This window comes from Mixophyes fleayi, chromosome 9, assembly GCF_038048845.1.
Source record: "Mixophyes fleayi isolate aMixFle1 chromosome 9, aMixFle1.hap1, whole genome shotgun sequence".
Taxonomy (NCBI): Eukaryota; Metazoa; Chordata; class Amphibia; order Anura; family Limnodynastidae; genus Mixophyes; species Mixophyes fleayi.
In genome coordinates this window covers 120,593,159-120,620,731 of record NC_134410.1, presented here as the reverse complement: position 1 = coordinate 120,620,731, position 27,573 = coordinate 120,593,159, and the positions used below count along the sequence as shown (strand labels likewise).

The following is a 27,573-nucleotide window of genomic DNA, read 5'->3' as shown; positions in this document are numbered from 1 at the left end:
ACTGTGTTCAGCGCACAAAGACGGGCAGACAGCTTACAGGTGAGTGTTGTTGGAATTGGCTGCTCTTCTTTCATGGTCTCTCTGTACAGATAGGCTCTAATTGTTCTCTGGCTCCCCCAGGTGGCTGTAAAATACATCAGCAAGAGTCACGGGATGCGCTGGACTCATCTGGTAAGACTTTTGCATTTAGCCCCCTTCACATTTATCTATGTTTCTCTGAAATTATTTTTTGGAGTTAAAATGTATATTTTAAATGTAGAATGCTACTTACACAACCTGCTTATTTATTATTACAGAAATCATTACTTCTTTAATTTACTACTTTTTATTCATATACTACTTTGTGCTTCAGGATTATCTCTCTCTTTAGAGTACACTGGTTGCCTGGACACCATGGAGGCAGCCAGTAAGCAGTCTGCACCAATATTCGTGGGAGTGCAGCCTATCAGTTTATCAGGGACGTGTGACATCACTTTGTACGGTGATGTCACTAGTTCCTGATGAATTCGTTGCACGTTGCCGTCCCTTGAAATTTCTCTTTACAGATGGTAATAGAAAAATTTACTGATGGGTGACATGTTTTACTGCCATATTGTTTATACATTTCTCAGTTGTGAGAAAGGATCCAGGGGGTGAACATAAGGGGCTTATAACACCATTCTGACCCTAAATCATTGATTTTTTTTTATAAACGCTATGTGAAATTTAGTAGTGGCAAAGGATGCCATATTTCTTACTGGACTCCATTACTTTTCTTACTGACAGGCAAAAACAGGTGTTATTTTCTAACATCAGTAAAATGTTGTTATGGTTGGCAACCATGATTGATAACCTGAATTTTCCTAGATAGTAATTATCCACAAAGTTGCTGCCCCCACTCTGTGCAGGTGATGGGTGCACTATTAACGTATTGTAACATCCATCCTATGATCCTACATCTGCCCAATATCATCCACTGAGTTCCTGATGGGTTCTGTACCTCTCCTCTCTCTTTCCCACCCTCCGCAAGCCCGTTCTTGTTCTATTCATCTTCTGGTTCTTATTATGAACTTTTGCAATTGCAGGACGATTTATCCGGGGTGCCGATGGAAGTCTACCTATTGCTGAAGGTTAAAGGTCACCCCGGCATAATTGAACTTCTGGAGTGGTTCGAAACAGACCACAGCTTTCAGATAGTAATGGAGATGCCAGAGCACAGTCAAGATTTGCTTAATATCATCTCAGAGCAGGGGCCCCTAGAAGAAGGAGTGGCAGGTAGTCTCTTGCGGCAGCTTGTGGAGGCCGTCCAACACTGCCACTCCAAAGGGGTCCTGCATAGGGATATTAAAGCTGAAAATGTGTTGGTCAGCACCCGATTGGGAACCATAAAGCTTATCGATTTTGGCTGTGGGGTTTTGCTCCAGGACTTCCCCTTTACTACCTTTGCTGGTGACTAAACCACATTGAAGTGGGCCTGTCATCTACATATAGTTTCTGTTCTTTCAATTCACAGTGAACTAGTGATATCACCGTGCAAAGTGTCTCAGCGATGTCACTAGTTCTGAATGAATTTATAGGCCCCTTTCCAGTTCATCGTGATCCAGCCCAAAAAATGTCTGCAGCCACTGAGAGCTGGTGACAGGTATAATTTAATAAAAAATAATATAAATATAATTATATACAATAAAAACAATGTAAAAAGATAAGTAACTTTACTCTAAATGGGACAGCAATGGGTGCGATAAGTGACCAATTTAAGGCCACATTTCAGATATGAAAACATTTACATTGGTAGTCACACTGGGATGCTGTAAACAATGTTGAATTTGATACAGTCCATAGTGAACCTTTGTTAGAAACTGTCTGTCTACAGGTCCATTTGCTATATGCTAAAGCAGGCTTGTCCAACCTGCGGCCCTCCAGGTGCTGTGAAACTACAAGCCCCAGCATGCTTTGCCAGTAGACAACCTGTTGATAGCTGGAAGGGCATGCTGGGACTTGTAGTTTCACAACACCTGGAGGGCCGCAGGCTGGACAGGCCTGTGCTAAAGCATCAGCCTTAAAGTCAATTTACCGGGCATTTAGAGTGCGCTTTGAACGCATATTATTTTTGTTTGTCTGTGTTAGGAGTAGATCATAGAATTAAAATAAAACAATATACACCCTAGTATTTGCTTTTTGAAGCCGAAATTATATATTTTGGTGCGCAATTCATAGTCCTCCATTGTAAACCAACATGTTCTCTTCCACAGGAACACTGACGTACAGTCCCCCGGAATGGATAGCATTCCAGGAGTATAACGCATTACCGGCAGCTGTCTGGTCCCTGGGTGTCCTGCTGTTCTACATGGTGTGCGGGGACATTCCATTTAAAACTAGTGAGGAGATAATACAAGCTTATATCAGCTTCAGATCCAGTGTATCTCCAGGTGAGAGACCTCCATCGGTTATATGTGAAACTCTCTCCCCAAAGGTAACTGCAGTGTTCTATATCAAGGGTAGTTCTCTGTATTCCCTAATTGCAGTCTCACTTAATGCCCCACATAGCCACGTTTATCTTGATATTGACTTACCCTGTGCCAGGTGTATGCAAACATGTGGAAGGTGTCAGGAAGGAGGATAGAAATGTATCTATTTTTAATTTAGGGAATAAAAAAAAATGCTATTTGCGTTTGTTAGCCAGGCCTCTTTTGTGTTGTGAAACGCGTCTCTCCTTCATGCCCACAGCCAGCAGCGTATTACACACAGGCTGATTTAAAAGTCCATATGTGGTGATAGGTCAGTGTGATTTTCTGTTCGACTGCAGGAAAATAGAGAAGGCGGCTAGTAGAAAAAAACAGGATGTCCCACTATACCGGTCATCCCCCGCCAGCATCTCTCGCTAATGTCATATCTCTACTAGTCGTGAGGAGTGCTCTAGTCCTTGGCTGTAGGCAGGGTATTTGGGAGGGAGACAGAGGCTGGCTTGGCTGGGCGCAATGGGGGCATCTGCCCCCCAGGCTGATCCTATCTTGGGCTGGGTCACTGGGCTACTAGCATTTTGTTTCCTTAAAGATTTTGTGTAAGAAGGCTGTTTGTAAGGGCTGTCTCTATATGTTCCTATCAGCAGTTGCTTCTTCGTGAATGAGCTTTGCGGAGGGAGGGTGGGGCGGTGGAGGGGAGGGGCTGAAGCATCTGTGCGTATTGGGGTTTGTTACACAAGAGACCTGCATCTGAAATAACCAATACTTCTCTCTCTCTTTTCAGATTGTGAGGACTTGATTCGGTGGTGTTTATCAACTCGCCCCTCAGAACGTCCCACTCTGGAGGAAATTCTTCAACACCATTGGCTTATGGATGAGTGTAGAGGGCTACCTACACTATCCCGGGAAGGCTAAATAAATAAATTAAATTAAATAAACTTGAAATCTTAATCATGGATTCTAAGATGATTGAATGGATAAGATCTTGGTTGCAGGATAGAAAATAGAGAGTTATAGTAAATGGAGGCATTCACAGCAGGGAAAGGTTACCAGTGGAGTGCCACAGGGATCTGTACTTAGACCAGACCTTTTTGCAGATGACACAAATATATGCAACAGGGTAGACACACCAGGAGGGGTAAAACAAAAGATTGATGATCTAGGTAGAATAGACGAATGGTGAGAGTGGCAACTACATTTTAATACCAAAAAATGCAAAATCATGCACTTGGGTCTCAAAAATTCAAAGGCTAAATATAATATTAATGGCACTATAATGGAAACTACGGAGGAGGAAAGAGATCTAGGAGTCACTATTTCAGGTGACATAAAGGCAGGTAAGTAATGTAACAAAGCAATGAGGAAGGCAAGTCAGATGCTTGGTTACATAGGGAGAGGAATCAGCAACAGAAAGAAAGAAGTAATAATACCACTGTATAGATTATTTGTACAGCCTCATCTAGAATACTTTGTTCAGTTCTGGAGGCCGTATCTCCATAAAGATATAAATACATTAGAAACTGTACAAAGAAGGGCAACTAAAATGGTGCATGGCCTACAGCACAACACTTACCCGGAAAGACTAAAAGAACTTAATATGTATAGTTTAGAGCAGAGAAGGGAAAGGGGGGACATGATAGAAACTTTCAAATATATCAATGGGTTATAACAAAGTACAGGAGGGAAACATTCTACAAAGGAAGAGAAGTATTAGAACACGAGGACATGTACTGACACTGGGGGGAAGAGAAGTATTAGAACACGAGGACATGTACTGACACTGGGGGGAAGAGAAGTATTAGAACACGAGGACATGTACTGACACTGGGGGGGGGAAGTATTAGAACACGAGGACATGTACTGACACTGGGGGGGAAGAGAAGTATTAGAACACAAGGACATGTACTGACACTGGGGGGAAGAGAAGTATTAGAACACGAGGACATGTACTGACACTGGGGGGAAGTAGGTTCAGAGGAAATGTGAGGAAAAACTACTTGACAGAAAAGACAGTGGATAAATGGAAGAGCTGCCATCAGAGGTAGTTGAGGCTAATATGGTACAGCAATTCAAACATGTTTGGGATAGACATAAGAATATCCTTACAAAGAGTTAAGGATCAAATAGGGTTTGAGGTTACAATAGACTAGATGGGCCGAGTGGTTCTTGTGACAGGATGGACCGCCTAAGCCAATCTGTTTATTGTCACTGGGGACCTGCTGGGCTTACTTTGCCAACGTCCCCTTTCTTTATCCCAAATACGCCCCTCCCATTGCAATAGGAGGAGCCTGCTACCACCACTAGGCTCCTACACCGGCACCTAAAACCGCTTTCTTCTGGGTAACGCTCACTGCTAGGGTACCCCCTAGCTGGTACACCTGGGCTGGTATACCTGACCTCTTGCCTTCAGTTCAGGTTTGCTGTGAATGGTTTCCCCCTGGACGATCACACTGGCCAGAGCTGCAGGTAGTGGGCAAATCGTTGGCACTGGAAGGCTGGGTCAACCTTAGATCAACCTGGAGAATGGATTAGATTCGGGTCTAATCTGTAGGTCACAGGAATTTACAGCAGGATAAGTAGTCGTCAAAGCAGGTCCTTGAATCAAAAGATGGTTTATTAGCTCAAGCAGTCCTAACAAGGACAGTTCACATGCCAGTCTGTGGTACTAGTGATCTTTTCAGAAGTAAGGATAGTACAAGAACGATACATTACATGCTCAAACAGCTCACTTTTATACAGTTTTGGACAGAGCCTCACAGGCTAAGCCAGCCCCCTGAGGTCTGAGTTATGCTTAGTATCAGGATGCAATATGTTTACCCTAACATGCATTTACATGCAATGCAAAGCTAACAATATTTACACTTATCTGTGATATCCTAAAACTTGCTGTGATTTCCTGCATCTTGTTTTAGATACAGAGGAAATCTAACAGCAAGTCTCATTAAACCTTCCTGTGCCTTCAGGTGTGTCACTCACACATCAAAATGTGTAATTAACACGAGAATAACATGGGACCTTTCTTCAGACAGTTGCAAAATACATAAAAGATTTTCTAAACAAATGCTTATTGCATCAGATATATACCTCAGGCATAATTTTCTCCCCTGGTCTCAGAAATAAAGATATTTCCTTTACCAAAATACACACAATATCAAAAATAAGTAAATAAGTAAATTTGCAAATATATAAATTAGCGCCCTGCGTTATTTCCTTTACATAAATTTATACCATAAGTTACTTATAAGTGATCCAGTCACAGTTCTAATCTGCTATGAAATTCAATATTTCAAGGTCTCCCTCCACTCTCCTGGATCAAGTCAATAAAGGGCTCCCTCAACTATCCCAGGTCAGGTCACAAGAGAGCCCTCTCCGCTGTCCAGGGCATAAGAGACATGTACATTTCAGATATTTGGCTGCATTTTGTGGTTGTTGAAAAGAAACCTAACTCTAAAGAATGATACATGTAATCAGAGCAACATCTATCTGAAAATCTGTCCGTATAAACCACTTTTTTAAAGGAATTAAAAAAAGCTATTTAACATCCCAGATAAAGAAGTTTTAATAAAATATGGTGTAAATTTACATAGTTGTTTTATCAGCGGCATTCATTCACTTTTATAGAATATCCCTTTATAAGCTTTCGCCTTTAGACATGAATGACCAGCACGGGTCATCGCTGCATTCAGGGCCACATTGGTCTGGGGCTGAAAATTATAAAGGGCCTAGTGTGAGAAGTGACGTCCCACTCAAGGTGTGGCCAGTGATGTGTGGGTGTAGCCAGCTGTGTGTGGGCGTGGTCAGCACCATGAAGGGGATAAAAACAATGGGTAGAGAGATCAGCGCAGCTCTCAGATAATGTGTGTGTGTATATATATATATATATATATATATATATATATATATGCTGCCCTTAGGGAAATATGGGGGGAGTGAATACCAGAATACAAAAGATAGTAATTAGTAAATATTTATTTATTGCGCCTTGAACTGGAGGTCATCCATTCATAAGGATTGACCTTTTCTGAAGTTATAAGACCTTGTTAACTACAAATACATCTCACTTGATATCAGGCTGTATATGCATCATAAACACCAGGTCCTGGTCTAATTGAGGTGTCACTTGATAGATGATTGCATGGACCTTTTTTTGCCCTACCTATGATATCCCTGTGTTTATTCTACTACTACAGTTGGAAGGCTTAAGTCAGGCCTGTCCAACCTGCGGCCCTCCAGGTGTTGTGAAACTACAAGCCCCAGCATGCTTTGCCAGTAGACAACCAGTTGATAGATGGAAGGGCATGCTGGGACTTGTAGTTTCACAACACCTGGAGGGCCGCAGGTTGGACAGGCCTGGCTTAAGTGGATTTGTGAGAACTGATATTCAGAGTCTATGGGATTACCAAGGACTTTGCCATTTGGTTTTTGAACATCTTGACATGTTTATTCACTGATGTATAGCCATTTGGTGTTATTTATATGTAGGGACGTAATACTCGTTTTTGGTTATGGCCAGATCCTAATTATGTATTTATTATTTTTTGTATCATTGTTTTTATTACATTATCCTATAAAGGCTTATTTGCATCTAAACATTTCTATATATTTGCACCTTGGGAACAGCCATATTACCATGAAGGGGATAGCCTGCATTTCCCTCCAACCACCTACATCTCCCTCCCAACTTCCTTTATATAGAGAGTGCACCACTAACTGGATCACACAGCATGTATGTAAAGTGAAGAGTGAAAATACATCCCAGCTGTCCCTTATGCTGGAACAAGCTCCTGGCTGATCAGGATACTCCATACTTGCCAACTCTCCCGGAATGTCCGGGAGACTCCCGCATTTTGCGAGAGTCTCCCAGACTCCCGGGTGAGTGTGGCAATCTCCTGAATTCTGCCCACTTCACTAGGAAGTGCCCTACCAAACCACATTGTATCGTTTCATTTGATTTATAAACTGAACTTAAAATGGAATGATGTTGTTCCATTTCTGAAGTCTTTTTGATGAACTTACCTGCTTGGCAATAGTGTAGAACTGTTTGATCACTTTTAATGCTGCAGCGTTTGAGTTTAGTAAGCTGAGCAAATACCGGGCTCTAGATTGGGAGGACAAGCGAGAATACATGCACAAACTAATGTCTACGTTGGTTTTACTCTTCATTTCATTAAATAATTCTGACAGATTGATTAGACCATGGAATTACTAAATGTGGATTGAGGGACCGAACGTCATCTGTGCCATGTTTTTTGTGTCATCTTCTCTCTATTCTCTTCCCTTTGCATTTAAATGTAATCTGTTAACTATTGTCTTCTCCACTCATTGGACCCACTCTCTCCTATGTCGTGTAGACATACTTTACATCTCTGAGGGCAGACATTGCTGGGCAACCACCAGGTCCAGAACTTTATACGGTTTCCCTCAACGCAAGACAAGGAACGTGAAGGTTATTTAATAGCCGTTGAGCTGAAACTTGAGATCCCTGATACAATTGATTTTCAAAGTAGCCACATACAGTGTCCGCACCATCAGCTACAATTATTATTTCACCACCATGGGTTTCAATTGTTCTCCGTACCTCTTAGATTGTAAGCGTATTTGGGCAGGGACCACATCATTGGATGTTATTTATTTGATATTAAGATCCCCCTTCAAGAGACAGCACTGTGTGATATAATGGGTGCTTTGAAAATAAAGGATAATAATAAAATTAGTTGGTAAATTAATGACTCCCATGTAGAACTATGGTTTGGAGTCACCTCCTAATATCCTAAATTTCTAGGGATTTTCTACATTGTATTGATCAGTGGCCCAGTATTATTTTTCAGTAGAAAAGAAAAGTATCCACACTAGGTGGATCTCATACCAATGTCTATTAATAAGCTCTTAGTATAGCCTATTAATCAGGATGTTTATGATATGACAAAAAACATCCTGAGCGGTGCACCCATACACCAGGAATACAGTATATACCAAAAGGGAGAGAGGAAAGCAGGTGACTGAGGGGCACTCAGAACAATGGATGAGTGTGAATATTTAATTAAAATTCAATTTTATTGATATACCTTAAAAATATTGTTGATAATTCATCCTATACCCAAAAGCTGGCGAAATATTAAAAACCAAAAAAACAAAAACAAAAATAAATAAAATTGCAGATCCACAGCAAGCTTAGCTTAGGTCCTGTAATGACTGAATTTTATTCTCAATATCCTTTCTGGGCAGAATCATTCCTCTGTTCTGCGGTTTGTGTGTAATTCTCAGTATCTGTGTAGACTGCAGCACACGTAGCTCGCAAGTGCCCTCAAACAATATATTAAACTACGTAGCACATGTTTCATAAGAAACAATGTGGGTCAGCTCTAGGATTCTACAAAACCTACCGTGACAATGTTAAAAATTGTTACACAATATATGAGTGGTATGAATACCTGCACAAATAGTTTTGCAAATCTGCTGATCTGTGGTGATTGATGATTTCTGAGAATGACAAAGTCAAAAATATATTTTTGTACATTTTCGCACACCCATCACCCATGCCTGCAGGATACAGTTAATTGATTTTGAAATTCTTCATATGAAATCTACCTCCCCTGCTTCATTCCTCAATCCTCCACCCAAAGATATGATTACCCATCCCTAGACCTACCCCACCCACACCACAATCACAGAAAGCCAACTATTTCTTAATATTGCTGTGTATTATTATTATCATTATTATTATTATTATTACTATTATATATCCACTGATTGAAGCATCAGCGCCTATGGGAAGTGTTATTTTTGTGTTGGAATTATGTATGTGATGTAAAGGTGACCTCCTAGATACACCTTCAGAGCAGCTTTTGCAAGAGCGCTCTACCTGTGACTTTGTATTTTACTATTGTTCACATTTTTGTGCCTTGGCACAATAATCACCTTTAGCCACAGGCGGAGCTGCAATATGTTCCTACATAGAGATTCTAGGAAAATCCAGCTTGTTAATATCTTTAAGTATGACAAGTGTGAGAATATTGTTAAGGAAAAGGAAATAATAGAGTTGATGGATGAAGATCTAGAAAGTGCTATGTATAAATTAGAAGATTTTCTTCGAAAAGAGAATAGGCTTTGGTGGGAAATTGCCACCTTAGAACAATACCAAGCGGAAGGGATTATCCCTAAAGGTTTAAGATTAGAAAAAGCCTCTTCCTTCTCTAATGCAACCCCAACCTTTAGAAAGGAATGGGATATTCTTGAACACTGTTCTCGCCCTCTTATGACTCTTATAATAAGAGAAAGAAAACAAGATCTTCTATTAGTGGAGGAAAAAAATCACTAATCTACAAGCACATATTACTCCTTTCTCTGATTTGGGGGATTATGAGAGTTTAGAGGAGAAAATTCTCTCCAAAATTGATAAAAATACGAAAGAGCTTATTTATAAAAAACAGAAAAAATTATACAGAGATAGAAAGGGAATTAAGGAGATAGAGAATCAGATATCACAGGATATATCAGATTACTCCAAATATCTTAAGAGTAAAAAAATTCAAAAAGAAAGAGCGAGACATAACAAAAAGAATGACAATTGGGATAATCGAGAGAATTATAAAGAATATCCACATTGGTCAAAACGCGATAAGGACCATCTAGCATGTTCGCCCTATAGGAATAGATTTGAAGGAAGAAGTAGGGACAACTTTCCGCATAGAAGGTTGAACAATAGATCTGACACTAACAGCAGAACTGATTATTTGAATAGACAAAAATACTCTACACCATTTGAATTACCAATTAGAAACCGTTATGAACCCCTGAAGGAGGATTATCAGAGTCCTTTTTTAGATCGCAGGAAGCTGTCCAGGACCTACAAATAAAGGAATCTTTCTCCATTAAGACAAAAAGAGGTTGTAGAGGCAAAATATCTCGTATTAGATCTAAGGAATTAAGGAAAGAAAAAATTAAGTTAAAAAAATCTGAAATATTCAATAAGGTGTGGAACTTTTGGTACTCCTTTCATCAAGCAAATATGCCCGCTACTTAAAAGGCTATTTTATTAAGAAGCTCTTACCAGGTCCCCCCCCCCCCACCCCCCCCCACCCCCCCCACCCTCCTCTTTCTCTTCTCTATTTCTCTCTCTAAAAAATAAAAAATAAAAACAGCATCGACATAGAGTTCCAGGGCAGTTGAGTCTTCCAACATCCTTGGCTGAGTCAGCCTATCTCCTTTCCATGGTTTAACTTACTGCTTTTTTTATGTTTAGGAATTTGTGTAACAATATGTCATTTGCCTGACTTTTTTTTTTGTTTCTCAATTGACATGTTTTGGCCCTTATGTTCAAATGTTTTTTTTTTTATTATCTGCTATCTGTTTTTTGCATAAATAAAGAGTTTAAAAAAAAATAAAAAAATCTGAAATATAAGTGAAAGAAGGAGAAGAAGTACCTTGTAAAACCAAAATTTTTAATCTTAGCTCCCACATCTTAAATTCAGATGAAATTTCTATCCTGAAAAAGGGCCTCAAATTTGCTCCAACAAACGGTATAGACAATTTTGAATTGTATATTGATTTACAAAAATTCATAAGAAAATTGAGTATAAAAAAATTCTTTCTAACCAAAGCAGCCCAGGAAAATGAGAATATGTTGAACAATCCAAATAAGAAACTTAGGAACAAAATCTAAATTCTATCCCTGATTTAACAAAGGCTCATTCATTAATATCTTTTCAAAACTAGTAGAAGAGGATTTTGCCGCTATTAATAAGATTAAAAAAGGAAGTCATCACCACATCACTAAAAGGAATCATACTAGAGGAGAATTTTACGCAATTAAGGAACTATCTAATAATAGTGAATTAATTATAAAACCAGCAGATAAAGGGGGCTCAGTGGTAATTTTGGATACTGAACCATACAAAAAGATTATTTCAGATCTCTTAACAGAGACCGACACATACGAAATGATCAAATCTGACCCCCTTAAAAACATTCAGGAGAAATTGATCGCCATGCTAGACAAATATAAGTTGATGAATGTGATCGATGAGGATTTATATTCTTTTATTAATGTGGGAAAACCACTCACTCCATCACTTTATATTTTACCGAAAATCCATAAGGACCCTGTTAATCCCCCAGGGAGACCCATAGTCTCCGGAGTAAATTCGATCACCTCTAATCTCTCAGCAGTAATAGATTTTTATCTTCAACCAATGGTTCTCACTACTCTATCTTATATTAAAGACACTACAGAGGTACTTCACAAACTTTCTAAAATTAAATGGAATGAGAATTATATTTTAGGTACTGCTGACGTGAAATCACTCTATACAATAATAAATCACAACATGGGCCTTAAGGCAATAAACTATTTCTTAAAAGAGAATTTGGTGGAAAAAAAATTGAGTTTATTCCTTATGGAGTCTATTTCATTCATTCTGGAAAATAATTACTTTTATTATGACCAGCGGTATTATCTACAAAAAATTGGGACAGCAATGGGCACCAGGTTTGCCTCAAGTTATGCCAACTTATTCATGGCATTCTGGGAAGAAGCAAATATACAGATCTATGGATTTCTTGGGGCAAGCCTGGTGTCATGGGTTAGGTTTATTGACGATATTTTTTTTCGTTTGGAATGGTACAATGGAGGATTTAGATAAATTCTACCATACTCTGAATGATAATCAGCTTAATATAGAACTTACCTTTGAAAAAAGTTCAGTAGAGGTTAATTTCCTAGATCTCAAAACATATATCAAGGAAAACCAGATACATACAAAATTGCACAGAAAACCCACAGATTCCAACTCCCTTATCCCTAATTCAAGTGAACACCACCGTAGGTGGCTTCATGGCATCCCCTATAGTCAATTTGTTAGATTCAGGAGAAACTGTACAGAGGATGTGGAATTCAAAAATTAAATAGAAAAATTATCTGAGGCATTAAAACATAAGGATTATCCACCTTCAATTATTCAGACCGCTAAGGAAAAGGTGATACAGATGGACAGAAACCTATGTTTAGAGAAGAAAACTAGAAATAAGAATAAAAATGGAGAATGGTCTTTCATAACCAGATACACTAATAAACACAACAATATTGAAAAAATAGTGAGAAAATATTGGTACATTATTCAAAAGGATGAAATTATAGGACCCCATTTACCCAAATTCCCCAGGTTCATACATAAAAAAGCAAAAAATTTGAAGGAACGTCTAGTCAGGGGAGCTTTACCTAAACCATATAACACCATCTCCTCTAAAGGCTTTTTTAAATGTGGAGTTTGTAGAATGTGCAGAGAAACATTCACTGAAGATAAAAAAAAAGTTAGAACACCAACGTTGAAGTTTTAGGCCAAGACTACAAAATAGATCAGTTCATCACGTGTAATAGTAGTAATGTGGTTTATCTTATCAAATATAAGTGCAACAAATGTTATATCGGTAGGACGACTCGTCCTCTTAAGACAAGAATGGCTGAGCATCTAAATAATATCAGGAAAGGGCTTTTAACTCATCCATTCTCTAAACATTTTAAGGATGTACACAATAACTCAACAAAGGGAATAATAGAATTTATGGGTGTCTGTAAAAGTGAAAAAGATTGGAAGGAAATTGGCAAAAAAAGAAATGTTCTTAATTCACAAACTGAACACTTTAATGCCTCATGGTCTTAATGCCAACTTTGAACTCCAGTGGTTTCTATAAACTTCCATTACCATTTATTTAGATACATACTTACCTTTTGAATTGGATCTTTTATATAGATACGGTAGTAATATACACTTATATCTATTATATACGTATTTGGTTCACAATAGTTGTCCTATATTCTATTTTCTAGTTGAGTTAGATTGGTTGGTTTGCCATTTTGGGGTAACAATATTCTGCTTGGGGAGTCCTTGTTTAGATTTAGATGGCTATCCCTTTATAGTCGTTTTTGTAACTTTATTTTTATACAATATCTTTTTATCACAGTTTTTATTACATATGTTCTATTGTTATATATAATATACAGCATTCATTCCTATACTTTTATTTCTGTATGTCCAATGCATATGAATATGATTAGACCAATCCTTGTACTTTGTTATAATGTTAATATCATGTTAATATCTGAAAGAATCTTATTGTTTATTGGTATATGTGAAATTGCTGAGAACGTCTGAATATATGATTCTCTCCACCTTATGAGAAAGGGGACTGGAATAATATACGGGACTCCTCTATAAGTAACCATAGCAACAAGTGCTGCACGAACCAGGAAGAATATTCCAATATTATGATTGGAGAAGATTGGAAAGTCAATCTTATACTAACTGTATTTTGATATTTAATACCGAATATAGCGGCATATATTGTATCAATCTGTATTTTGGAGATTACACCCAGTGATATCCCTACTTCCGTCAACACTTAGATACATTTCCAACAGCATTTTATGACTTTTAATAGAGTATATTGAGAGATTCAAAGGCCACAATACACGTATTGATCGTCTGATCCCGATCCTATAAACTTTTGTACAAACACCAACACTTTTCTTTTTATAGTACCACTATTGTGTATCGTTGAATTATAGATTCCGATCACATGACCGCAATACATCTATTGCGGAAGTAAATAACGGAGGACGTGTTTGTTTTGATCGCGATCACGTGTTCTTCCCTGTCCTATGGAAGGAAGATATGAATCACATGATCGGAGTTCACGGAACTATGGAGTTTTAAAATTTATCAGCAGGTATTTAACACACATTATTTACCCGATATTACCAGATTGTATAAATGTATAAGAGATACCATTTATGTATACTGTCTGGCGGTAATGTTTTTATTGTTGAGAATCATTATTTTTATGTGATTGGTTATTGACCTATTATGACATGATATAAAGGGGACTTTTTTCCCTGGTTCTATTATACACCTTGAAAAAGACCCCTGGAGGGTCGCAATGCGTCGGTGGAGACTGGGTATAGCTGCCTGTTATTGCCATTGCTCTGCATAGAGGATCAAGCCTTGTTCCAGATCAAAGATCTTGCTATGTGCATTGATCTTCAGCTTGCTAAGGTAAGCAGCCATTTATACCAGTCTAGGATTTATTGTATGGATGTTTCTATTGTCAATTTTTTAAATAAACATTTTAAGGATAATGCACTATGAGAATTTTTATTTCTCTCTATTATATACGGTGTGCTGATACTCCTTGAGGTGATCCTTATGAAGAGGATATCGTTTAGGAAGAATTCCTACTCGCATATGGACTAAACAGTGATGCTTTATAAGAATTTGTCATCTCAAGCATTACTATGGGACATTATTTATGGACCTATGGACTAAATGGCTGATAACCTTTACTTCTATCTTTTTTGATTTACAAATTACCATGTATGTGCAATTGTTAACTCCATTTATATACTTATCATGACAACAACTTAAAAACTATTATGTGGTAACATTCACATAGTAATACTGTAATATCTACTGATTGAAGCATCAGCGCCTATGGGAAGTGTTATTTTTGTGTTAGAATCATTCCTCTGTTCTGCGGTTTGTGTGTAATTCTCAGTATCTGTGTAGACTGCAGCACACGTAGCTCGCAAGTGCCCTCAAACAATATATTAAACTACTTAGCACATGTTTCATAAGAAACAATGTGGGTCAGCTCTAGGATTCTACAAAACCTACCGTGACAATGTTAAAAATTGTTACACAATATATGAGTGGTATGAATACCTGCACAAATAGTTTTGCAAATCTGCTGATCTGTGGTGATGGATGATTTCTGAGAATGACAAAGTCAACAATATATTTTTGTACATTTCCGCACACCCATCACCCATGCCTGCAGGATGCAGTTAATTAATTTTGCAATTGTTCATATGAAATCTACCTCACCTGCTTCATTCCTCAATCCTCCACCCAAAGATATGATTACCCATCCCTAGACCTACCCCACCCTCACCCCAATCACAGAAAGCCAACTATTTCTTAATATTGCTGTGTATTATTATTATCATTATTATTATTATTATTACTATTATTATTATCATAGATCTGTATGGTGCCACAGTGCTCCGCAGCGCCGTACAGTAGGGAAAACAGTACATACATAAATCAGGGACATATAAGGGACAAAACCAATGCAGACATGAAAAAAAGGGTATGGAGGACCCTGCTCATTAGAGAGCTTACATTTTAAGTGGAAGAGGGCACAGCTGAAACAAAAGGAGCAAATGTGGCTCAGAGTGGAGATTGGGACAGTTGTGAACAGGGCCTGATCAACCAATAGGCTGCAGCTTCATTTTTTATTACCCTGTGATCGGGTTGGATCTCCGATCATCATTTAACCCTGCCCTTGGTCTCAAGGGGGCGGCCTCAACTGTGACTGTTAAGTGCTGCAGGCAGCTAACAGCAAATCGATGCTGTTAGCTGCCCTGTCAGTGCAGCTGTGGTGCTAAGCTTAGTGTGGTCACGTGAGATCTCACATCTCTTGTGACCAGACTATGCACACAGACCGCGCCGCACTGACAGGGCAGCTAACAGCAGCGGATGTGCTGCTGGCTACCTGTCAGGAGAAGAAGAAGTGCTGTAACCAGGAGAGGAATAAGAAGAGGAGCAGCCTGGGCCAGAAGAGTGGAAGGTAAGTCTTGTTGCTTAATATCAGGGCGGAGGAGGACCAGATATACTGTCTGGGCAGTGGGTTAATCATCATCATCATCAACATTTATTTATATAGCGCCAGCAAATTCCATAGCGCTTTACAATTGGGAACAAACATTAATCAGACAATACTGGGTAATACATACAGACAGAGAGGTAAGAGAACCCTGTTCGCTAGCTTACAGTCTATAGGACAATGGGAGTTTGAAACACAAGGGCATGTGCTACATCATATTGCACAAAGGACCATCTAGAATGCACAGGTAAAAGTATTGAGTGGGCTATGTGTGTGGTAATGTTGGTCAGAGGGTTGTTTTCTTGCGTTAGCTGTGTAGAGGGTGGTAATAGGGTAATCTAGGGAGATTAAGATGGTGGTTGAGGAATATCATAAGCTTGTCTGAAGAGGTGGGTTTTCAGCGAATGCTGGGGGGGATGTATGATAGGGTGGTGTGTGGGTTTAAATAAATTGGCCATTGATTAAAAGCTGAGAGGGTTAATTAATTGACTGGGAGTGATTAATGATGAAATGAGTGTTGTGTGTGTGTAGATAAATTAGCCACTGATTATTAGCTGGGGGGTTAATGAATTGTTTGGAGAGGTAATGGCTGATGAAATGGCTGGTGTGTATGTGCGTGTCTGTGTGAGGGGGGGGTAATTGATTGGCCACTGATTAATGAGGGGGTTAATGAATTTACTGGGGGGGTGATGGTATAGATCGGGGGTATGGTTGTTGAAATAGCTAGGGAGAGTCATAAATTGGCTGCTGTGCATTGAGAAAATGACTGAGGGGGGGGTGAGCAAATGGATGGGTGATGAAATGGCTGCTGGAGGGGCATGATCTCTGTATTGTGTGGCATTCATAAGGATGCTCTCAAAAGAGCCATATCATTCAGGGTTTTGTAATTTTTGCACATTTTCAAAATAGCACCCCCAACTTTCCAGGAGACAGCTAAATGACGACAAAGCTGCAAGAACAACAAGCAAGAACAGCAAGAACAGGTAAGAGAATCTGTTTACATTTGCTTGCTGAACAAATTTCCTTTAATTATTTGAGGGGCGCTACATGTGTATTAGCCTAGGGACGTATTACATCATTAGTGATGTCACAGACCTGGAAGTAACCAGCCAACTGGACGCAGCCACCCTGTTCATCGGCACATTTTGTCGATGAAAATTGCTCCTTATATAATATAAGCTATGCACATAGTAATGCCCACCAATTTTTTGTCATATCAGGGATAATCACTTAAAGTGGAAAAACGCTGTTGCAGCATATCGGAGTAGAATACAATCACTCAGTCTCCATCCAGTATGAATCTCTCGGAGTTATCTCTCAGTGGAATATATATGACTTGTCAGACGTGCATAACATTACCCTTATAAGACAAACATCAACAAATGTGGAATCAACAATTAGAATATGCACCGTTAACAAATGCTAATTATAGTCAATAGGACAGCATCTTTACAACACTAACCAGAGTCTGTGATTGGCTCTCTTATGTTCCACCCACCTATTTAATATTACCTAAGGTTCTCTAGTGGAGACAAAGAATCTCATTATCATAAAAGGATCCTATTCTGTTCCTGAGGGACAATTCTTTGTCACTGTATATAGGAGTTCAGTGTAATTGTTCAGTCTCCAACTATCAAGAGTCTCTGTGAGCTATCTCCTCATTGAATAGATATCCTATGTTAGACCTGCATAACATTATCTCTATGAAACATTTAAGAATGAATGTGGTCTCAATTATTGGATGCTAGGGACACATTTCTCTGGCAACTACATTATCATGCTGGCCTCTGCAGAGAACATACACTGTTAGCCTATGCTAATTACAGTCAATATATAGCAGTGGTTCCCAAACTGTGTGCCACGGCTCCCTGGGGTGCCACGGCGATCTCACAGGGGTGCCGTGACCAGGGCCGGTGGTAAGCAAGGCGGAGGACTACTTGGTAATTATTTTGGCTTAGGGGTGCCTTGAAAAAATTATTGAGACCCTAGGGGTGCCTCGAACTGAGAAAGTTTGGTATCCACTGATATATAGCGTTCTTAAAACACTAACCAGAGTCTGAATTTGATTCTTTATATCTCGCACATTTATTAATTACCACTTATGGCACCCTCTTGTGGAGAGTTGTTTAGGATCCTATTATTACCAAGGGACTCTAATTTGCTTCTGAGGGATAATCTTGTGTTATTGTAACACTCTCAGATTGGTAGTTTATGGTGCCTGTGTCCAGTGCGGTGGTTACTGAAGTGTTTTATTTATTTTAATACACATTTTCCTACTATTTTCACCATTCTTATTTTTAATATTTTTGCCTATATTCTCCCAATAAAGGCTTCGGCCCTGATATGTATGTATGGGTATTTTAGCCTGATATTTCGGTGGACTTGAGTGCCCGCATTTTCCACCTCTTCTTCCTTGCTCTATTTTCTATTGTCTTTGTTGGAGGTGCACCCCCTCATGAGATAACATGATATATCTAAGTGATGATCACACTTCTATTTCTCTGTATATCATTAATTAATGAGGCAAGTCCGATTCCTTGTGCGAGGACGTCCTTTTTTCTTTTCCCTAAGTATTAGCCTAGGGTGGCAGAACCCTTACTCAGGCCCTGGTTGTGAGGATGCATTAGTGTGAATAGTGTTATCGAGGATAAGGTCACCTCCAGGGCCGGACTGGCCATCTGACACTTCTGGCAAATGCCAGAAGGGCCGATGGCTAGATGGGCCGGCCGACACTTCTTGGATTCCTGCACCTCTGCTGTGCGACGGACGAGGGCTCCTCTGCTCCCTCCCCCTTATCTTGTGCACTGTGCCCTGCAATGTGGACACAGTTTTTACATTTTTTTTTTCCTGACTAGGGAGGGGATGGCGGGGAGGGGGTGGTGCCGCGATTCTCGTGTGGGGGGGGTGGTCCAGGGTTTTCACCAGTGTGGGAGAGCCAGGGGGGGGGAGCTGGTGCTGGAAGAGGGTGAGAACCATGAAGGAAGGGGGTGCTGGAAGAGGGTGAGAGCAAGGGGGGAAGGAAGAGGGTGAAAACCATGGAGGAAGGGGGTGCTGGAAGACTGGAAGAGGGTGAGAGCCAGGTGGGTAGGTAGAGGGTGAGAACCATGGAGGAAGGGGTGCTGGAAGAGGGTGAGAGCAAGGGGGAAGAGGGTGAGAACCATGGAGGAAGGGGGTGCTGGAAGACTGGAAGAGGGTGAGAGCCAGGGGGGAAGGTAGAGGGTGAGAATCATGGAGGAAGGGGGTGCTGGAAGAGGGTGAGAGCAAGGGGGGAAGGAAGAGGGTGAGAACCATGGAGGAAGGGGGTGCTGGAAGAGGGTGAGAGCAAGGGGGGAAGGAAGAGGGTGAAAACCATGGAGGAAGGGGGTGCTGGAAGACTGGAAGAGGGTGAGAGCCAGGGGGGTAGGTAGAGGGTGAGAACCATGGAGGAAGGGGTGCTGGAAGAGGGTGAGAGCAAGGGGGAAGAGGGTGAGAACCATGGAGGAAGGGGGTGCTGAAGACTGGAAGAGGGTGAGAGCCATGGAGGAAGGTAGAGGGTGAGAATCATGGAGGAAGGGGGTGCTGGAAGAGGGTGAGAGCAAGGGGGGAATGAAGAGGGTGAGAACCATGGAGGAAGGGGGTGCTTTAAGAGGGTGAGAGCAAGGGGGGAAGGAAGAGGCTGAGAACCATGGAGGAAGGGGGTGCTGGAAGACTGGAAGAGGGCGAAAGCCAGGGGGGAAGGAAGAGGGTGAGATCCATGGAGGAAGGGGGTGCTGGAAGAGGGTGAGAGCCAGGGGGGAAGGTAGAGGGTGAGAATTATGGAGGAAGGGGGTGCTGGAAGAGGGTGAGAGCAAGGGGGGAAGGAAGAGGGTGAGAACCATGGAGGAAGGGGGTGCTGGAAGACTGGAAGAGGGTGAGAGCCAGGGGGGAAGGTAGAGGGTGAGAAGCATGGAGGAAGGGGCTGCTGGAAGAGGGTGAGAGCAAGGGGGGAAGGAAGAGGGTGAGATCCATGGAGGAAGGGAGTGCTGGAAGAGGGTGAGAGCAAGGTGGGAAGGAAGAGGGTGAGAACCATGGAGGAAGGGGGTGCTGGAAGAGGGTGAGAGCAAGGGGGAGCGGCTGCTGGAAGAGGGTGAGAACCATGGAGGAAGGGGGTGCTGGAAGAGGGTGAGAGCCAGGGGGGGAGGAAGAGGGTGAGAACCATGGAGGAAGGGGGTGCTGGAAGAGGGTGAGAGCAAGGGGGGAAGGAAGAGGGTGAGAACCATGGAGGAAGGGGGTGCTGGAAGAGGGTGAGAGCAAGGGGGGAGCGGGTGCTGGAAGAGGATGAGAGCAAGGGGGGAGCGGGTGCTGGAAGAGGGTGAGAGCAAGGGGGGAGCGGGTGCTGGAAGAGGGTGAGAACCATGGAGGAAGGGATGCTGGAAGAGGGTGAGAGCAAGGGGGGAAGGAAGAGGGTGAGTACCATGGAGGAAGGGGGTGCTTGAAGAGGGTGAGAGCAAGGGGGGAAGGAAGAGGGTGAGAACCATGGAGGAAGGGGGTGTTGGAAGACTGGAAGAGGGTGAGAGGCACGGGGGAAGGAAGAGGGTGAGAACCATGGAGGAAGGGGGTGCTGGAAGAGGGTGAGAGCCAGAGGGGGAGGAAGAGGGTGAGAACCATGGAGGAAGGGGGTGCTGGAAGAGGGTGAGAGCCAGGGGGGAAGGAAGAGGGTGAGAATCATAGAGGAAGGGGGTGCTGGAAGAGGGTGAGTGCCAGGGGGGAAGGGAGTGTTGGAAGAGGGATGAGAGTTAGGAGGGAAGGGGGTGCTGGAAGAGGGGTGAAAGAGCCACAGGTAAAGGGGGTGCTGGAAGAGGGGTGAGAGAGCCAGGAGGGAAGGGGGTACTGGAATAGGGGTGAGAGAGCCAGGGGGGAAGGGGGTGCGGGAAGAGGGGTGATAGCCAGGGGGGAAGGGGGTGCAGGGAGTAAAGTGAGAGGGACAAAGGAGAAGATGGTGCAGGGGCATAGGTAAAAGAAAATGTAAAGGGAGAGACATCTTAAGAATGGGAATGTCAGGCAAGCAGCCATCATAAAACACAAGTAGTAATGAAGAATGGGAATGCACAGAGGGGACAAGTGTTAAAAGAAAATAAAAAATCAAGCCTTCATACTCCATTCACTTATATTTTCCATACCCCCACTTCTAAATTTCCACTTTGACCACTGCCCTCGGTCCCTGCTCCCGACTGGCTGTGTGAGCTAACAGCTGCAGATCCCTCATTGCCCAGCGTGCCCAGTAGGAATACAGAGCACAGGATGCCATAATCAGGTAAGTTCATATATTTTCTCATGTGCAATGTGTTTTTAACCATCCTTTGTTGAACTGGGGGCACTACTGTGTATCCAATGATGTTTAAAACACTGTGCATTGCTCATTATTGCGCTGTAAATTTCTTGCATATTTATCTGTACAGGGACTTTTAATTAAGAGGAAAAAACACTGCTTGTCATAAAGTTTATCTGTGATTGTGTCAATATATCTATTTTTGTTTGCATTGTAAATGGTGTATTAAGCTGCTCCTGGGACTCACACTCTAGTATCTGATATGCTGTACCAATTTTTATTTGTGAATGAGTTTTTTGTCTGGGCAATACTGTATGGCATAATGTTATTTGGGGGCACTACTCTATGGCATAATGTTATTTGGGGGCACTATTGTGGCATAATACTGTATGGTATATGATTTGTGGGCACTACTGCATGGCTAAATATGAATTGAGGGTAATATTATGTGGCATAATATGACCTGACGGCACTACGGTGTGGCATAATATGAACTTCTGCCAAAGCCAAGTCTCTCATTGTTGAATATGACGGAGACCCAAAGAAGTTGCTATACTGGGTCCCAAAATTCCTCTTTTCAGCCCTGCCTGTGAGTCAAGGGGGTAGATGTCTCCAGGTAAATAATCTAAATGTTTCCTATCTAATCGAACTGATGGATCACATCCAATTATCTCTCACCCACCTCCTCTATCCTCCTTAATTAATATACTGTGTTATTTAAAATGAATAGAAAGGACGCATAACCAGTTACTGTAGTATAAAAAAATATTTTTCTCTGACATTTTTCTGTAGTTGGAAATACTTTTAATGCGGCCGTGTGGGTTCAAATTAGAGATGGTCACTGACCCCCGTGTTTTGGTTTTGGATTCGGTTTTGGATCTGGATTACCGTCGTGTTTTGGTTTTGGTTTTGGTTTTGCAAAACCGCCATTGCGTGTTTTGGTTTTGGTTTTGGTTTTGTTTGGTTTTGTTTTGCTATTTTTTGGGAAAATCCATGTTTTTGGGCCTAAATTAACCCAATTTAGTGCTCCAACTGTTTTAGAGACAAGTAATCTAATTGTTGAGGTAATAAATCATCCAAAAAAACAGTTTAATTCTTCGTTGGTAGGCCTATTCTACACACAAAACAGATTGTCTTCCTCTCCATCTATGCATATTGGCAATGCAGCCATCGTCTTTGAATGTATATTACACCCTACACTTATAGTTAAATATGTAAAGAAATGGAAAAAGCCAGTTTGGTTTCTGTCTCTCAAGGCCCCCCTCCACTTGTATAAAATACCAAAATATTCAGCCATTATAGACTGTACAATATTAATTGACATGGAGAAAGCCAGTTTGGTTTCTGTCTCTCTAGGCCCCCCTCCACTTGTATAAAATACTAAAAAATTCAGCCATTATAGACTGTACAATATTAATTGACATGGAGAAAGACAGTTTGGGGTCACTCTGTCTCTCTAGGCCCCCCTCCACTTGTATAAAATACCAAAAAATTCAGCCATTATAGACTGTACAATATTAATTGACATGGAGAAAGCCAGTTTGGTTTCTGTCTCTCTAGGCCCCCCTCCACTTGTATAAAATACTAAAAAATTCAGCCATTATAGACTGTACAATATTAATTGACATGGAGAAAGACAGTTTGGGGTCACTCTGTCTCTCTAGGCCCCCCTCCACTTGTATAAAATACCAAAAAATTCAGCCATTATAGACTGTACAATATTAATTGACATGGAGAAAGCCAGTTTGGTTTCTGTCTCTCTAGGCCCCCCTCCACTTGTATAAAATACTAAAAAATTCAGCCATTATAGACTGTACAATATTATGAAAAATGGACAAAGCCAGTTTAGGGTCACTCTGTCTATGACACCCTACCCTTAAGGATAAATTGCCCTAACAGCAGCCTTTCAAGATGGTATGTGATATGGAAATGCCACAAGTCCCTTTCCTCTTTGGGGGTAGATTGCACCCTACACTTACATAGAAAGTTTTAAAAAGATGTTATCGGCATCATCTTCAGCTTCATCCTCACCCTCATCAGTGTGTACGTCATCATCACAGACTATCAATTCATCGCCGCTTGAATCCGCCATTAGAGAACAGTCAGTGCTTGGATGTCTTGGATGGTGAAGGCCTTCCTCGTGGAAGATGTAGTTCATTTTTATAAACATCATTTTCTCCACATTTTTGGGAAGTAACCTTCTACGGCGATCACTGACTAAGTTCCCTGCTGTGCTGAACACTCGTTCAGAGTACACACTGGAGGGTGGGCAGCTTAGGTATTGCAAAGCAAGTTTGTACATGGGTTTCCAAATGGCCTGCTTTTCTTCCCAGTAAGGAAAGGGACTGTCTGACATTTCCATATCAACTACCTCTTGAAAGTAATCCTCCACCATCCTTTGCATGTTTATACTCATATTGGATGGAGTTATGGGCAAAGTGACACATTTTTTTGAAAAATCCTTCAAACCAGCCCAGATGTTAAATTGTTCTCGTCTGCCCCCTGTGTCTTCCCTGCTTCTTTTTTGGAAATTTAATTTTTTACGAGCAACAGCTTGAGAAAGTGAAGGAGGACACGTCGTCAAGCCGAGGCCCAGTTCAGCGGCCAACTTGCTGAGCAATAGCTCCTTGCAAAAGTTCACATCTCGCTCATTTACAAGTAAAGACTCAATGTAGGTTTTAAACCTTGGATCAAGCACAGTGGCCAAAACGTACTGATCCGAGTTCAAGATCTTAATAACTCGAGGATCATTGTGAAGCGAATTAAGTACTTGATCGACAAGGCCAACATACTTTGCTGAATTGCTTGCTTTCAGCTCCTCCTTCATTTTCTCAAGCTGCTTTTCCAATAGTCTAATTAAAGGAATGACTTGGCTCAAACTAGCAGAGTCTGCACTGACCTCACATGTCACAACTTCAAATGGTTTCAGCACCTTGCACAGCACTGAAAGGATTCCCCACTGTGCAAGAGTGAAATACATCCCCCCTCCTTTCCCAATGTCATGACTTGTGCAATATGCTTGGATGGCTTTGCGCTGTTCCTCCATCCTCTGAAGCATGTACAGGGTGGAATTCCACCGAGTTACCACCTCTTGCTTAAGTTGGTGGCAGGGCAAGTTAAACTGCTCTTGGAGCTGCTGTAATCTCCTACATGCTGTGGCTGAATGCCTGAAATGGCCTGAAATTTTACGGGCCACCGAAAGCATCTCCTGCACCTCACGGTTATTTCGTAGGAAGCTCTGCACCACCAAGTTGATGGTGTGAGCAAAACAGGGAATATGTTGGAAATCACCCAGCTGTAATGCTCGCACTATATTGTTGGCGTTATCTGAAATGACATACCCTGGGGAGAGTCCGAGTGGTATAAGCCATGCATCAATCACATCTCTCAGTTTGCGTAACAAATTGTCAGCCGTATGCCTGTTAGTGAAGCCGGTGATACAAAGAGTGGCCTGCCTGTGACAAATGTTACGTAGTGGTGTACATGCTGCTGCTGTTCCTGCTGGTGAAGGTGAATGACCAACCCAGTGGGCTGTCACAGTCATATAGTCTTTGGTTTGGCCACTTCCACTTGTCCACATATCTGTGGTTAAGTGAACAGTGGGCAGAATGGCATTTTTCAGCGCAATCTCTACATTTTTACACACTTTTTGGTATAGTTGTGGAATAGCTTTACGGGAGAAATGGTGTCGCGATGGAATTCTGTAACGCGGACACAAAACCTCAATTAACTGTGAAAAACCAGCTGCGTTTATTGTGGAGATTGGACGCAGATCTAACACTAACATTGCAGCCATGGCGTCTGTGATTCGCTTGGCGACTGGGTGACTGCTGTCATATTTGCTTCCCCTCGCAAATGATTGTTTCACAGTTAATTGCTGAAATGTAGGACTGCTCATTTTATTCACCTGCCTCTGGGATGACGATTCACCCCCAGCAGCAGCAACAGCAGCAGCAGGACTAACGCTTTCTTCAGAGGAATCAATAATAGTGCCGGAGTCATCCAGCCTTAAGTGGGATGCCGGGCTAACTCCGAGCGCTACTGAGGATATTGATGAGGATGGTGTGGTGGGTGTATTTTGTAGCCGTCGGTATGTCAGTGAGCGGAGGGTCTTAGCTGATGAGGGAGTGCTTGTATTCTTTTGGGAAGAACTTTCAGCTTTTCCCAACACTTTGCCATGAACTCTCGTTAAATGGCGTAACATAGACGAGGTTCCAAGATGGTTAAGGTCCCTCCCTCGACTGACTGTGGCTTCACATACACTACAAATGGCTATACAATTGTTGTCTGGATTTGGGTAGAAATAATTCCACACATAAGAAGTGGATTTTTTTGTTTTATGCCCAGGCATGACAATGGCCTTTTTCTTGTCACGTGCCAGAACTGCTGCCACTGGTGCAGGACTTACACAAACAACCTCATCAACATCCTCATTAGCGCCCTCGTCGCCTACACAAATCTCCCCCTCATCCTCTTCTAATTCCAAAGTGGCATCCTCAATTTGGGTATCACCGGCTACACTCGGGCTATTAAGGCACACATCAGCAGAATGCTCACGATTAGACATCCCACTGTTGGATGGACTCTCCACAGGGATTGTTGTCATTTGTGAATCAGAGCAAATATTCTCCTGTAATGCCTCACTGGTATCTTGCAGCTCAGCTTTGACGCGTAACAGTAGTTGTGCACCAATTGTAGCCTGGGTAACTTTTTGGGATCTGCCACTAATAGCCAAAGGTGAAGGCCTCATTCTCTCTTTGCCACTGCGTGTGTAGAATGGCATGCTTGCAATTTTTTTTTTATCGTCACTTAACTTTTGCTCAGTTACACTTCTTTTTCGCTTCAATACAGTAAAATTTTTTTTGGTTTTTTTTTTTTGCACTAATTTGAAAACACTCTGTTGTTTGACATCGCCTTGGCCAGATGACGTACTGGGAACACTAACATCAGGACTGGTGACAGAACCTGGTTGCTCATTTAGATCATATGTGGACTGCTTTGAATCCATTCTGAGCGCAAACCACTGGGGAGTGCTAAAAATTATTGAGTAGATACTGCTGACAGATATGACTTTTGACAGCCAGAAATATTAATCCACAATTAGGGAGGACACCCCAAAAACACTGAGGAGTGCTAAAAATTATTGAGTAGATACTGCTGACAGATATGACTTTTGACAGCCAGAAATATTAATGCACAATTAGGGAGGACACCCCAAAAACACTGAGGTGTGCTACAAATTATTGAGTAGATACTGCTGACAGATATGACTTTTGACAGCCAGAAATATTAATGCACAATTAGGGAGGACACCCCAAAAACACTGAGGTGTGCTACAAATTATTGAGTAGATACTGCTGACAGATATGACTTTTGACAGCCAGAAATATTAATGCACAATTAGGGAGGACACCCCAAAAACACTGAGGAGTGCTAAAAATTATTGAGTAGATACTGCTGACAGATATGACTTTTGACAGCCAGAAATATTAATGCACAATTAGGGAGGACACCCCAAAAACACTGAGGTGTGCTACAAATTATTGAGTAGATACTGCTGACAGATATGACTTTTGACAGCCAGAAATATTAATGCACAATTAGGGAGGACACCCCAAAAACACTGAGGTGTGCTACAAATTATTGAGTAGATACTGCTGACAGATATGACTTTTGACAGCCAGAAATATTAATGCACAATTAGGGAGGACACCCCAAAAACACTGAGGAGTGCTAAAAATTATTGAGTAGATACTGCTGACAGATATGACTTTTGACAGCCAGAAATATTAATGCACAATTAGGGAGGACACCCCAAAAACACTGAGGAGTGCTAAAAATTATTGAGTAGATACTGCTGACAGATATGACTTTTGACAGCCAGAAATATTAATGCACAATTAGGGAGGACACCCCAAAAACACTGAGGAGTGCTAAAAATTATTGAGTAGATACTGCTGACAGATATGACTTTTGACAGCCAGAAATATTAATGCACAATTAGGGAGGACACCCCAAAAACACTGAGGAGTGCTAAAAATTATTGAGTAGATACTGCTGACAGATATGACTTTTGACAGCCAGAAATATTAATGCACAATTAGGGAGGACACCCCAAAAACACTGAGGTGTGCTACAAATTATTAAGTAGATACTGCTGACAGATATGACTTTTGACAGCCAGAA

General features: G+C 41.4%; 1 protein-coding gene across 1 annotated transcript; it reads left to right on the top strand.

Moving 5' to 3' along the window:
• Positions 1–153: 153 nt before the first annotated feature.
• On the top strand, positions 154–3,356 carry LOC142101876 (serine/threonine-protein kinase pim-2-like). The gene is made up of 4 exons (XM_075186307.1): positions 154–171; positions 1,065–1,428; positions 2,232–2,408; positions 3,226–3,356. Exons 1-4 carry the CDS (start codon positions 154–156, stop codon positions 3,354–3,356), a joined length of 690 nt encoding a protein of 229 aa, XP_075042408.1.
• The last annotated feature ends 24,217 nt before the right edge of the window (positions 3,357–27,573 follow it).